The following is a 12,326-nucleotide window of genomic DNA, read 5'->3' on the forward strand; positions in this document are numbered from 1 at the left end:
GCAAGATGCCTACTTTCACTTCCCGATAAGTCAACATCACAGGCAATACCTACGATTCCTAGTCTGATCGTACCACTATCAATTCAAAGTGCTGCCTTTTGGGCTGAAGTCAGCTCCGAGTGTTCACGAAGCGCATGGACGTACTGGCAGCCACTCTGCGACGCAGAGGCATCTTTATCTACCCTTATCTGGACGATTGGCTTCTGAAAGGCCCCTCTCCCCAGATTGTGAGGAACCCTTTCCAACAGTGCCTAGATCTTTGTAAACAACTGGGTCATCATGTGAACTTCTAAAAGTCGACACAGCAGCCCACACAAAGAATCCACTACCTGGGGACTATGATAGACTCCAAGCTAGGAAAGGTGTTTTCTTCAGAGGAGAGACAATTATCCATCACACAAAAAGGCAGACCGATTTTAGACAGCAATCTGTCTTCGGTGCGTCAGATAGCCTCCCTGCTAGGGTCGATGGTATCCTGCATTTTTCTGGTCCCCAGTGCCAGGCTGAGAATGCGTCCTCTACAGCATGATCTGGAGGACAAATGGGATCAGCGGACATCTTGCTGGGAAGACGGAATAGATCTGTCACACGCAGCCAGAGCATCCATCCCGTGGTGAATGAAGGACAACCTGAGGTTAGGGGTTCCATTCCATCAAACTCCTCCTTCTCAGACTCTAATCACAGACGCATCCCTACAAGGATGGGGGGTTCACATGGGGTCTCTGCAGATGCAAGGCCCCTGGTCCTCAAAAGAGAACTTGTACCACTTAAACATGTTGGAGCTAAGAGCCGTTCATCTCGCTCTCAAGGCTTTCGTCCTCGAATCAGACGAGTTACATCCTAGTACAAACGGACAATACCACCACCATGTACTACCTGAACAAACAGGGGAAACTTGCTCGAGGACACTCTCTTTGGAAGCTCAGACCCTTTGGCACTGGCTCCTGGTGAGGAATCTATCCATCACAACGGTTCACGTGCCCGTAGGGCAGAATTCTCAAGCGGATGCTCTCGGCCAACACTTTGAGGACCAGCAGGACTGGGTTTTCAACAACGAGGTAGTCGAAGACATTTTCCAGGGTTGACAAGCATTGATCTGTTCGCGGCTGACGAAAATCCAAAATGCACACACTTCGCCTCAAGGTACTGCCGGCCAGGATCGAAAGGAAATGTCCTTTTGCTCGACTGGTCAGAGGCATTTGTATACCCCTTTCCACCCCCTCCTCTCATCCCAAAGGTGGTGACCAAGCTCTCACACTCAGACACTACGATGAGCCTGATTGCTCCGGACTGGCACAGGCAGTGGTGGTACCCGAACCTTCTGCATCTGCCAATATGCCCACACAAGAGGCTGCCTTGCAGACCGGATCTGCTGTCCAAGATGAACGGGAGGATTCATCACCCCTGCCATCCCTCACTGAACTTGGCAGCATGGCTCCTGAGGTCCTCCAATATGATCATGTAGGCCTTCCACAGGTCTGCATGACCATATTGAAAGAAGCGAGGAGACTCTCCACAAGACACTCCTATGCTTGTAAATGGAAGCGTTTTTATGTATGGTGCATACAAAATCATTGAAATCCTGCCAAGGGGCAGGAGGAAGTAATTTTGCCATATCTGCTTCATCTAGCCAGAGCACGTTTGAAATTCTCTTCTATTAAGGTGTACCTAGCTGCCATTACTGCATACAGGCGTTCCCCTTCCCAACCCTCATTTTTCCAGCTACAGGTAGTGAAGGAGTTCTACAGGGTCTCAAGAAAGTCTACCCTCCAGTCCGACCCCCTTCACCACCTTGGGAGCTGCACTTGATACTCTCAAAATTGATGGGTCCACCCTTTGAGCCTATCCACAAAGCAACCTTACAACACCTTACATGGAAGGTAGCTTTCCCGGTGGCTATCACCTCATCTCGTAGGGTGAGTGAGACTCAGGCTCTCTGTTCAGAAGAACCCTACAAGGTCTTCCATCTCAATAGAGTGGTCCTAAGAACACATCCTTCCTTCCTTCCGAAGGTGGTGTCCGATTTTCATGTAAATCAAACCATTTCTCTTCCGACCTTATTCTGACCTTTTTCCCTAATTCCCCCACACCAGCTGAAAGGGTTCTACTTATTAATTATGGATCAGGACCGGTTTTCTAGCATCAAAGCTGTCCATCTTCAGATGGATAGTCTCATGCATCAAATTGGCTTACCAGTTAGCGCAGAAGCCTTTTTGTACCGCTCCCAAAGCTCATTCCACGAGAGGAAAAGCGGCTATGACTGCTTTTCTCAATAATGTACCGCTCTCCGAGATCTGTAAAGCAGCCACTTGGAGATCAGTGCATACATTTGCAAGACACTATTGTCTTGACTCGGATACTAGAGCGGACACCCAAGTAGGCCAAGCCTCCTTGAGGAATCTGTTCAACAGCTGATTTTTTCGGTTATTATTTATTGGGTCACTTTGTTTCTCATTTCCCTGCAGGTGGATGATGGGCTTGCTATTCTATTCAGTGCTTATGACTATTGATGAGGATCCCCTGGAAGAGAAGGATAAGTTACTTATCTGTAATCCTAGTTCTCTTCCAGGGGTATCCCCATCAAAGTCATAAGCAACCCACCCGGCTCCCCAGGTAAAGGAGATTATTTCATTATTAAAAGATATCTTGGTGTCCTGATCTTCAGGGTTACGCAAAGAACAACTGACTTAACTGTCACCCCTGAGGCATGGTGGGAAGCTAGATGTCATGGCTGCCTTAAAGGCACGGTGCCAGTTTTATGTGGAAATGCTTTCATTTTCTATGCTATTGGTTTACAGTGCAGTCTGTAGGCTAACAATGTCTGCTTTTATGCAGGTTTCTTCATGAGGTTTACTCATTAAAAACAAAGTTCAAGTGCTACTTGCCCTCATGTGTTTTTATCATTATATTATGTGTTTGCAATTGCAGTTTAATTGCTAGTACATTGTTTAGCCTCCTAGACGGGGGCTGCATTGGTATGAGAAAAATTATATATTTATATATGAATATATATATATATATATCTGTATATATATGTTCTTCATATATCATTTTTTATTATTTTCGGGGTCCCCGCAAATGGGCGGGAATATTCAGTGTTTTGATGAGGATACCCTTGGAAGAGAACTAGTTTTACAGGTAAGTAACTTAGCCTTCATTACCATCCTCGACCTGTCCCTAGTGACCCACGAGAGGCTGTCTTACTGGCCAGACCTTTTCACGCAGAGCCAGGGCACAGCGAGTCATACACCTCAGTAAGCTGAATTTTGCAATTTGGCTCATGATTTCTTAGAATTTGGCTGCTTCAGTCTGCCTCCGAAGTGCATGACCATCCTTAAGGAGGCATGTAGACCAACTATGCTAGCCTGCTCTGCAGCCAAATGGAAGAGGTTCATGCATCATGTCTTCCCAGGTACATCACCCCCCCCCCTTTTTCAAGGCAGCAGTCCAAGACAATGTTATCTGCTTCACTTCAGGACTTGCTCTTGCTTATACTTCCATCAGACTTCATTTTGTCGCAGTTGTTACCTTCAGAACAGGGAACACACTTCACTCTTTAGGGTTAAAATCATTAAGGCCTTCATGGATGGCCTTAAAAGGGTCATTCCGCCCTGGCTACCACCTGCCCCCTTGTGGAACCTCACCATTGTTCTCACAAGACTCATGGGCGCTCCTTTCGAACCACTTGACTAATGCCCTTTGCAGCTCCTTACTTGGAAGGTGGCCTACCTAGTGGCCATCACCTCTTGCAGCTGTGAAAGGGAGCTTCAGGCTCTAACCCTAGAGGGAGGTATCGGGTATCGTCAGTAACCTCAAAACTTCTTAGGTGAAAGAAATTTGCAACAATCTGAGCCCAATACCAGATAGCAGGAGTATGCAAAGCATGTGACCCTACAAAACTACTAGTTTCAAACAGATTGTTTACAGATATGTTTTCCTTTTCATCTTGAAATTCTTAGATTCAGATGTGACTGCCCCAGTGAAGCAGGGTTTGTGCTTTTGCAATTCAGGAAAAATGTAATATCTGGATTAGATTATTTTTAAAATCTAATATGGAAGACACATGGGCCATTGTGGGATAAGTGGTGACATCATAAGTCATATTGATTGAGCCTATGATTTACGACCAAAGCAAACTTTTTTTTTTTGTACCAATACTTACAGACCCCAACCACTATATGTGAGAATAACTACAACATGTGCATCTAATAGAGTTTCAAGCTCCTAATTATCATATCTGATAGACTTCTAGCTGGAGATTCCTTATCGTAGAATATCCCTAGGCGTTAGACTGGATCCAGAAGATTTTCAACCAGTACCCCTGTGCAGCGGGAGGTGGTGTAATTCAGTGCATCGGCGTCTGCTCTTGAAGTGACGTACCTATATAGGCACCTCCTCAGTATGACAACCATTATTTCTTTTCAGCACCAGATAGAGCTGATCTGGTCAGAGCAACCCCTCAATCACTTTTGACTCTTTTTATGTTGTTTTGTCACACTTTTTTGATATTTTTCTCCTGGTGTGAGGTCATGTCACCCAAGAAACCGGCTGGTTTCAAACCATATGGGGGATGTCAAAGTCAAATATCAGAGAGAAACACATGGTGATAGATTCCTTACCTTAGAATTACCCCCAGGCATCAGACTCGATCCGGAAAGTTTTCGTCTGCAATACCCCTGCGTGTCGGAAGGTGGCGTTGTGCCAGCCATGTCCAGAGGTGCAGAGCCTCCTGACATAGGGTCCACGACCCCACCCCGCCCTGTTTGTTGCAGTACCACATGGTGATGGTATTGTCTGTGAACACCTGCACCGCTTTCCCTTTGACAGAGGGAAGGAATGCCTTCAGTGCAAGTCGGATCGCCCGAAGCTCCAAAAGGATGATATGGAGCCTGGATTCTGCTGGAGACCAGAGGCCTCTGATCTCCGCCTCTCCCATGTGGCACTCCAACCTGGGAGGGACGCGTCTGTCACCACTATGTGCTCCGGTTGGGGAAGGGAGAGGGATCTGCCCTGGACCCAATGTCGGTTCATGAGCCACCACTGCATCTGCTGTGCAGTGCCCTCCAAGATTTTGACATAATTGGACAGGTTCCCCTGATGCTGCGCCCACTGGAACTTTAGGTCCCACTGCAGAGCCCGCATATGACATCTGGCATGAGTGACCAGCAGGATGCAGCAGGCCATGAGGCCCAGCAGCCTCAGGGTCATCCTGACCAAAACCCGGGATAGAGGCCGAAAGATCGGAATCATAGCCTGAAAATCCTGGACTCGCCGTTCGAGAGGATAGGCCAGAAACTGCGTTGTATCCAGAACCGCTCCGATGAAGAGGAGCTTCTGAGAGGGAATCGGGTGCGACTTAGGCACATTGATGGAGAACCCCAGCAAGTGCAGGAGGTCAGCCGTAGTATAGATGTGGAAGACGTCTAGCTGGGGCGAGCCCGCCTTCAACAGCCAGTCATCAATATAGGGGAAGACTGGAACCCCTAATCTGCGCAGATGCGCTGCGACCACCGCCATCACTTTCGTGAACACCCAAAGGACGCTGGTAAGCCCAAAGGGGAGCTCGGTAAACTGAAAGTGCTTGTGGCCTATCGTGAACCGCAAGTAACGTTGGTGGGCTGGCAGGGCGGGAATGTGGAAATGTGTGTCCTGCAAGTTCAACGCTACCATCCAGTCTCCAGGGTCGAGAGCAGACAAGACCTGAGCCAGAGTTCGCATCGTGAACTTCTCCCGGAGGAAATGATTGACGTCCCTGAGGTCCAAGATAGGACGCCGGCCCTTGTCCTTCTTGGGCACCAGAAAGTAGTGGGAATAACAACTACGTCCTACTTCTGGCGCTCAAAAACTCGCTCCATGGCCCCTATGGCCAAGAGGCCTGCGACTTCCTGTTGATAAAGTGCCAAATGATCCCCGACATGCGGTGGTACTGGGGTGGCCTGGCTGGAGGGGTAGTCTTGAAGGGGAGAAAGTAGGCCCTTCGGACTATTTGTTAAACCCACCCGTCCGAGGTGATGGCGAATCCTGTCGCCCACTGGCATTTGGTGGGCCTGAAAGACCAGACTAGGAAGGTTTTGAGGCAGTTGTTGCTGGGTGATAAGTGGACAGACCCGACCGCTGGCCCCCTGACCCGCCTCTGCGGGTCCCACGTTCCGCTGCCGCGCTGAGACTCCTGAGGCCTGTGGCTCTTAAGCGAACGTGCTGGGGCACCCCTTCCGTGGCCATGAAAGGAGCGAAAAGCAGAAGGCGGAGAAGGGCGAGTGGCTGAAACGCCCAAGAATTTGGCCGTAGCCCGCGAGTCCTTAAAACGTTCCAACACACGATCTGCCTTTTTGCCAAAAAGGCGAATGCCATCAAAGGGCATGTCCATCAGGGTGTTCTGGACATCCCCCGAGAAGCCAGTAGTCCTCAGCCAGGCATGGAGGCGGAGTATCACTGTCGTGGAAATCGCTCTGCCTAGTGAGTCCGCTGTGTCAAGGCCACATCGGATTGTGAATTTGGCTGCATCTCTCCCCTCAGCAATAGCCTGAGAGAGCACTGTCCGCGCCTCCTCCGTGGTGTAACAAGGTCAACCGGCATCGATCTGGATCCAGGCCTGGATCCTTGGGGGCCCTACAGCGCCGGGGCCGGAGCCGCCAACGATGCCGAAGTCGCCAACAGTGAAGGGTGAGGACCCAGGGCCCAATGGCCCAAAGAGGCGAACCATGGCTGACAGAAATTCCTGCAGCTGGGCGGTAATCTCCGACGAACCCAGGGAGGGCAGGTAGTCCGGCGGCGACACCGTAGGCTCTGCCCGAACCGCAGGGGAGGCACCACCGCGTCGCGCGAGGGGAAGTCGTCGAGCGATGACGCTTCTTCGGCTTCATCTTACCTGACCCCGAGTGCGAAGACTTCGATCCCGACGAACGATGGTGATGGCCGTTCTGTTCTCCAGGACTTCCTGGTGTGAACTTAGTTTGCAGACCCACCTCGGGGTTGGTATTGCTGGGGTATCTATTCTAAGGTAAGGAATTATAACTTTTCAGATGAACAAGTTACTTACCTTCGGTAATAATATATCTGTAAAAAACATAGGGTATAGATTCTTACCGCCCCACCCATCCTCCCCGTTCTGCGAACTGACTTCTAGGGTTAAGGACTTCCTTTCAGGGCCCTAATTTTGTGCACCAGTGGTCGTGTCTTGCATGGCTCTGCGCTTCTGGCGTGGTAAGTCGTGTACAGAACTGACATCAGCGCGCAAGGGCATTGTCCATGTTGCTACCGCAACGTCATCTCAGTAGTAATGAACACGGAGCCAACCAACGCCATCTTTTGAGGCGCAGGGGTACTGCTGACGAATCTTTCGGATCCAGTCTAACGCCTGGGGATAATTCTAAGGTAAGGAATCTATAACTAACCTATTTTTCTTACAGATCTATTGTTACCGAAGGTAAGTAACTTGTTTGTTTTGCCGTTTATAACACATACATGCTTTGTACATCCAAATCATTTTAGTTTTTAATATGTATATGCTGGGCTGCGGCCCGCCTGTACCATGGAAATTCAATAAAATGTGTTATAAAAAAAATGCAATAGGAAAGCAGCAATGTGAATTCTGCATTAAAATAGCACCAGTGTTTAGAGGTGAGTGTTGTATTAGCAAGGTCAGTTATATCAAATCTGTAATGCCACAGACTGTTTTTCGAGTTCAAACCGTATACCATTGTTAATCTTCTGTTGTTCTTCATATGCAGGAGTCTGTTCGCACTATTCATCCTGCCCCTCTACCTGAAGCACCACAGCCACAGCGCCTTCCCCCAGAAGCAGCCAACACCAACCCACCTCAGAAACCGCACTTGAAACTGGCCCGTGTACAGAGCCAGAATGGCATTGTTTTGTCCTGGAGCGTTTTGGAGGTGGACCGTAGTTGTGCCAGCGTGGACAGCTACCATCTGTATGCCTACCACGAGGACCCTACAGCCTCAACACCTTCGCAGTGGAAGAAGATTGGTGAGGTAAAGGCCCTCCCCCTCCCAATGGCCTGCACTCTCACCCAGTTCGTCTCTGGCAGCAAGTACTACTTTGCAGTGCGGGCCAAGGATGTGTATGGTCGATTTGGAGTTTTCTGCGATCCGCAGTCTACCGATGTTATTGCCACACAGAACAGCTAAAATTCCATCACCTTTTATTGGCCTGGTATCAGACTTTTTTTTTCTCTATTTTTTCTATAAATAAACCTTGTGCATGATAGATGTATGTAAACACTACATCCATCTCCAACCAAAAGTCAATAAAGTATCGACATAGAGAAGACCTATTTTCTTGGACTATTTCAAGCGTGGTTGTGTTTAGTTCTAAAAACCACTTCTTCCTGCCCCCAGGCTAGATCTCTGCACAGACTTGGATGGCATTGCAGAGCTAGGTGGGGCACAAGCTTATGAAGCACCTTTCCGCCTGCCAAGAATTTGTACCAGCTGCTTTTTGAGCAGTGTGGAACCTTCCGAGAAGGCAAAATAACATTTAGCAGGAGCGCGCGACTGTGCGCATGCCGGATCACAAACCGTATGCCCTCGGACAGTGGATGCGTAAACGGTCACTAGTTTTGTTATATTGACTAGTTAGGATTGTGGACAGCACTGGTCTGGTGTTGGGGCTGTTGGGGCAGATAGCAAGTTCTGTGACACCTGCTGTCACCTTCCAGTCCCATCTCTTGACATGGCCTATTGCTGCTTCTTCATTCCAAGTTTGCAGTTGGCTGCTTGTGTTGTAGGGTTTTTTATTTACATGTTTTTATTTGGGTGGAAGGCCTGTATTCGGTCAAAGACTTAAACCCCTTCCACCTTTACTTTGGTTTAAAATTTGTTTGTGCCTTAATACATTGAGTACATGTTACTTTGAATTCACTACACCTATCACCGCCCCTTTTTTTCATTTGTTTCTGCTTCAACAAGTTCTAATCTGAAGGATGCTGGTTACAACACAGGATTACATCCAAATGCTAAACACCATCATTTTCCTACCATCTGTTCGTGGAAAAAGCAGCTCATGTATAAGTATCAACTCTACAAGCTGACATGCTGTAAATCTACCTGGAAACTTGATTGGCATTTAAATATGTGGGACCTAGTTAGCTTGCCCTAGGGGCAAGTTGAGGCAGAACAACTTTTTGTTTGTGGAAGCAAATTTGCGACCAGGAGCTTTATTGGCGTCAGGCATTTCTAAGACACTTTCTCTGCACTAGTCTTGCTGTACTGTTTGACATGAAAGAGTGGTTTGCTATCACGAGAAGGTGTGTGTGTGTGTATATATATTGTACATTTTGAACAGAAAGTAACAGTGTTTTGCACACCTGACCGTTCGATATTAAACTGTGGTGATCATCGGATTAGTTCCAGATGTTCTCTTACCCGTAAGGCTTGTGTGTCGAATAAAGCCTCAGGTTTTAAACGTATAATCTCCCTGGAGCAGTAATGTTCGAGTTTACACACAAAGTGCATCAGAGCTATCATGGCGGTGCGGGTCCGGTCAGGAACACTTTGTGTTGTCAAACTGTCAATTCGTAACAGTCTCTTCCAACTGTGTGCGTGTTAGCCTGAGGAGGAAAGACTCGCCTTTCGATTTCCAGCGCATAGGCAAGTGGTTTGATCTATATTAAAATGTAGTAGTAAAAATGTCTGTCTGAGTAATTCATATGGAAGCCGGTTGCCCTTACAACACTTGTGCTATTAAACACCAATATCCTACTGAGAGCACAGAGTGGTGGAATTAAAAAGCAGTCTCCCTGTACGTTTTATGTACTTAGTGCTGCCCTATTCCTAAACAAATTCCAGTTGCAGTAAAAATGACTTGTATAACCAAAGGGATGTGCTTTGATAATATCTGCAGTGAGTTTTTTGCTCTAGTAACAAATGCAGTTGTTTACTGCTATACCTTCTCTGAATGCTCATTTCATATTTACCCTGACTTTCCAGTCACACCGAGAAAGATTAGATGAGATCAGTTTTTGAGCACTCATCCAGCTGAGTGATATTATGCACAATGATAATCCGTTACTGCATACATATTTAACGTCCACTGATATCTGTGGGAAGCTAGGGCGGACTAAAAAGTCAGCTTTTATATTTTCAAAAGTTTTCATTATAGAAGTAGAGCGAGCATGATGCACAGTGCAGATTCCTTCTTCCCAATATTTCAACTTTGTTTTTCTAAGATTTTCAAAGAGCTAGTTTTAGGTAATTCTCGTGTTGGGTGCCTGATTTTGAAGTCTTGACCCTGTGCTTTGTTTTGATCTTGCAAACTGTTAAATCCTCACTATCATTGAAGCAAAAGTTTTGTCTGTATTCGAAAAAATGCAAGGGGTTGGAAGGAAACAGGGGAGATGGTGCCCACAGTTTCTCCACAAAAGGCTTGTTGCCTACCTTCCAGGTCCTAAGATTGTTCCTTGCAATATCTGCAACTTTTGATGTATATTTCATATCTATTTGGCTGATAGGGTACTGGTGCCTTGTGATGGAAAGCAGAGGTGATATTTGCAAGGGCGTGGTCTTGAGCAGCGTGTGTGCCGACCTCACCCAACTCTGTTGGTACATTGTCAGGGCCGGATTGGGAAGCAAAACCGGCCCTGGCAAAGTGCTCGGCCGGACCCCTGGGGGAAGGGGTGGGGGGGGGCGTTTGGGGGTGCGACCGAGCCCTTTGCTGGGGCCGGATTTCGGCCGATTTTGTTACAGGGCCGCTGTACATTGTCTGTTGTGTAACGTTCTTGTGGTTCATAATGTAACCTAAAAAGAAATGTTCCATGGTTTAAATCTAGATTTACCATAAGTTGTTTTGTGCCCGGTTTCATTCCCATCACTGATCTGGGATCAACACGTGCTCCAATAATTTCATATTTTGTTTTGATTTATTATTGATGGCCCATTTGTTAGTTTGTTTAAGAACTGACTAAATGCAGGTTCGTGTGAAAGTTAATATAAAAAACGAAAGTAAGTATAAAAACGTTTGTAGTTTGGAAGTGTTAGGTCTGGCACATGTGACTGAATTTCTCAGTCACAATTGCATTTTGGACACTCATCTGAACCCTAAAGTTACAGTGCAACTAGAATAATCAGTACCTCCAGGTCACATTGCTAGTCGCATCAGTGTAGGCTACTTCAGCAGAAGGAATACAGGGTTCGCCAGCCTTGTCCTTTCTACAATAATTTACCACTATGATGTGAAAGGACAGTTTGCTTCGCTAAAAGGCTTCATAGCATTGATACATGCTTGCTGAGTCTCTCTTCTTAACATCGTGAATGATTACAGTGGTGCTCCAGTATTTGGACGGTGCAATTAACAGAATAAAAGAGCAGCTCTAAAGTAACAATCTGCAACTATTGTGGTTAAATGTCCCTCTTCTGGGACGGAATTACCCTTACAAAAATTGAAAGGTTTCATATATTTATGTATTTTTTTATCTTCCTGATGACCCAAAACGAAAGATGAGAAAGTCAGTAAATTAACATTTTGTATCCTCAGGAACATGATTGTTTTAATTTGTCTGTCAGAATCATTGTCATGTAGAGATATGATTGTTGCATTGCAAAGCTTTGAGGTTTATGTGTAAGTGCTGCCGGGCTTTTAAATCGTGTAAATAGCTGGAACTCGATGGCTCTAGCTTCCTGTTCTCTTCTGCTTTTCTATATTTTCCTATCCTTCTTTCAAAATCCCGTGTAAATCCCCATGTAATAAAAGCCCAAATAAAGCAGAAAATAAACCTATGTCAAATCCCTTTTGGGAGATAAACGACTAACACAAATTTTCAAGCTGACTCTGTAAATAGAGATAATGTTGTGATGTCCCAGCCTCAGATTGGAACTGGTTGAGTGAGTTTTCCTTGTTCTTTTGTACGTTACATAGATTAGAATCTGTAGAAGTGTAACTGTAGTGGGATTTTGTCAAATAAGCCTGACATTTATACTTTGAAATAAACTACTGGGTTTTTTAAATATATCATGTGCTCACTTTGGTAGTGGTTTTTGCTAGCACATAAAACTGAGAGGATTAGAGCCACCCAATTGGTTGCCAGATGCCTTTCATTGCTTTTTTCCATTAATGGTGCTTCTGGATGCACTGTTGTTCTACAGAAATAAATAAAATGGAAGTCTTTCGTATGATCTGCTGTCCCAGAGACCACAGCTTTGAGTGTTGTCAGTTCACCTTTTTCCACTTCCCTGTATCCATGTCACTCTACACCCTACTCTGCTCATCTGCTGTTTTGTAGACATTATTTCCCGTTAGAATTGCAGTTGAATTAATAAAATTCATCTTATTTTAATCTAACATGTTCCTGCACTTTTGAGGGAGATTTTGCA

The 12,326-nt window shown here is 46.3% G+C and overlaps 1 protein-coding gene across 8 annotated transcripts in view; it reads left to right on the plus strand.

Moving 5' to 3' along the window:
* The window catches only part of ATF7IP (activating transcription factor 7 interacting protein), an 815,446-nt gene extending 803,482 nt beyond the window's left edge, over nt 1–11,964 (plus strand). For all 8 annotated transcript variants that reach the window (XM_078640236.1, XM_078640253.1, XM_078640244.1 and 5 more), the window contains one exon: nt 7,731–11,964. In XM_078640236.1, coding sequence (XP_078496362.1) covers nt 7,731–8,147 — 417 coding nt within the window. In that variant the 3' untranslated portion in view covers nt 8,148–11,964. The remainder of the gene's footprint in view (nt 1–7,730) is intronic.
* Nucleotides 11,965–12,326: the final 362 nt, after the last annotated feature.

Source organism: Lissotriton helveticus, chromosome 1_1 (assembly GCF_964261635.1).
Source record: "Lissotriton helveticus chromosome 1_1, aLisHel1.1, whole genome shotgun sequence".
Lineage (NCBI taxonomy): Eukaryota > Metazoa > Chordata > Amphibia > Caudata > Salamandridae > Lissotriton > Lissotriton helveticus.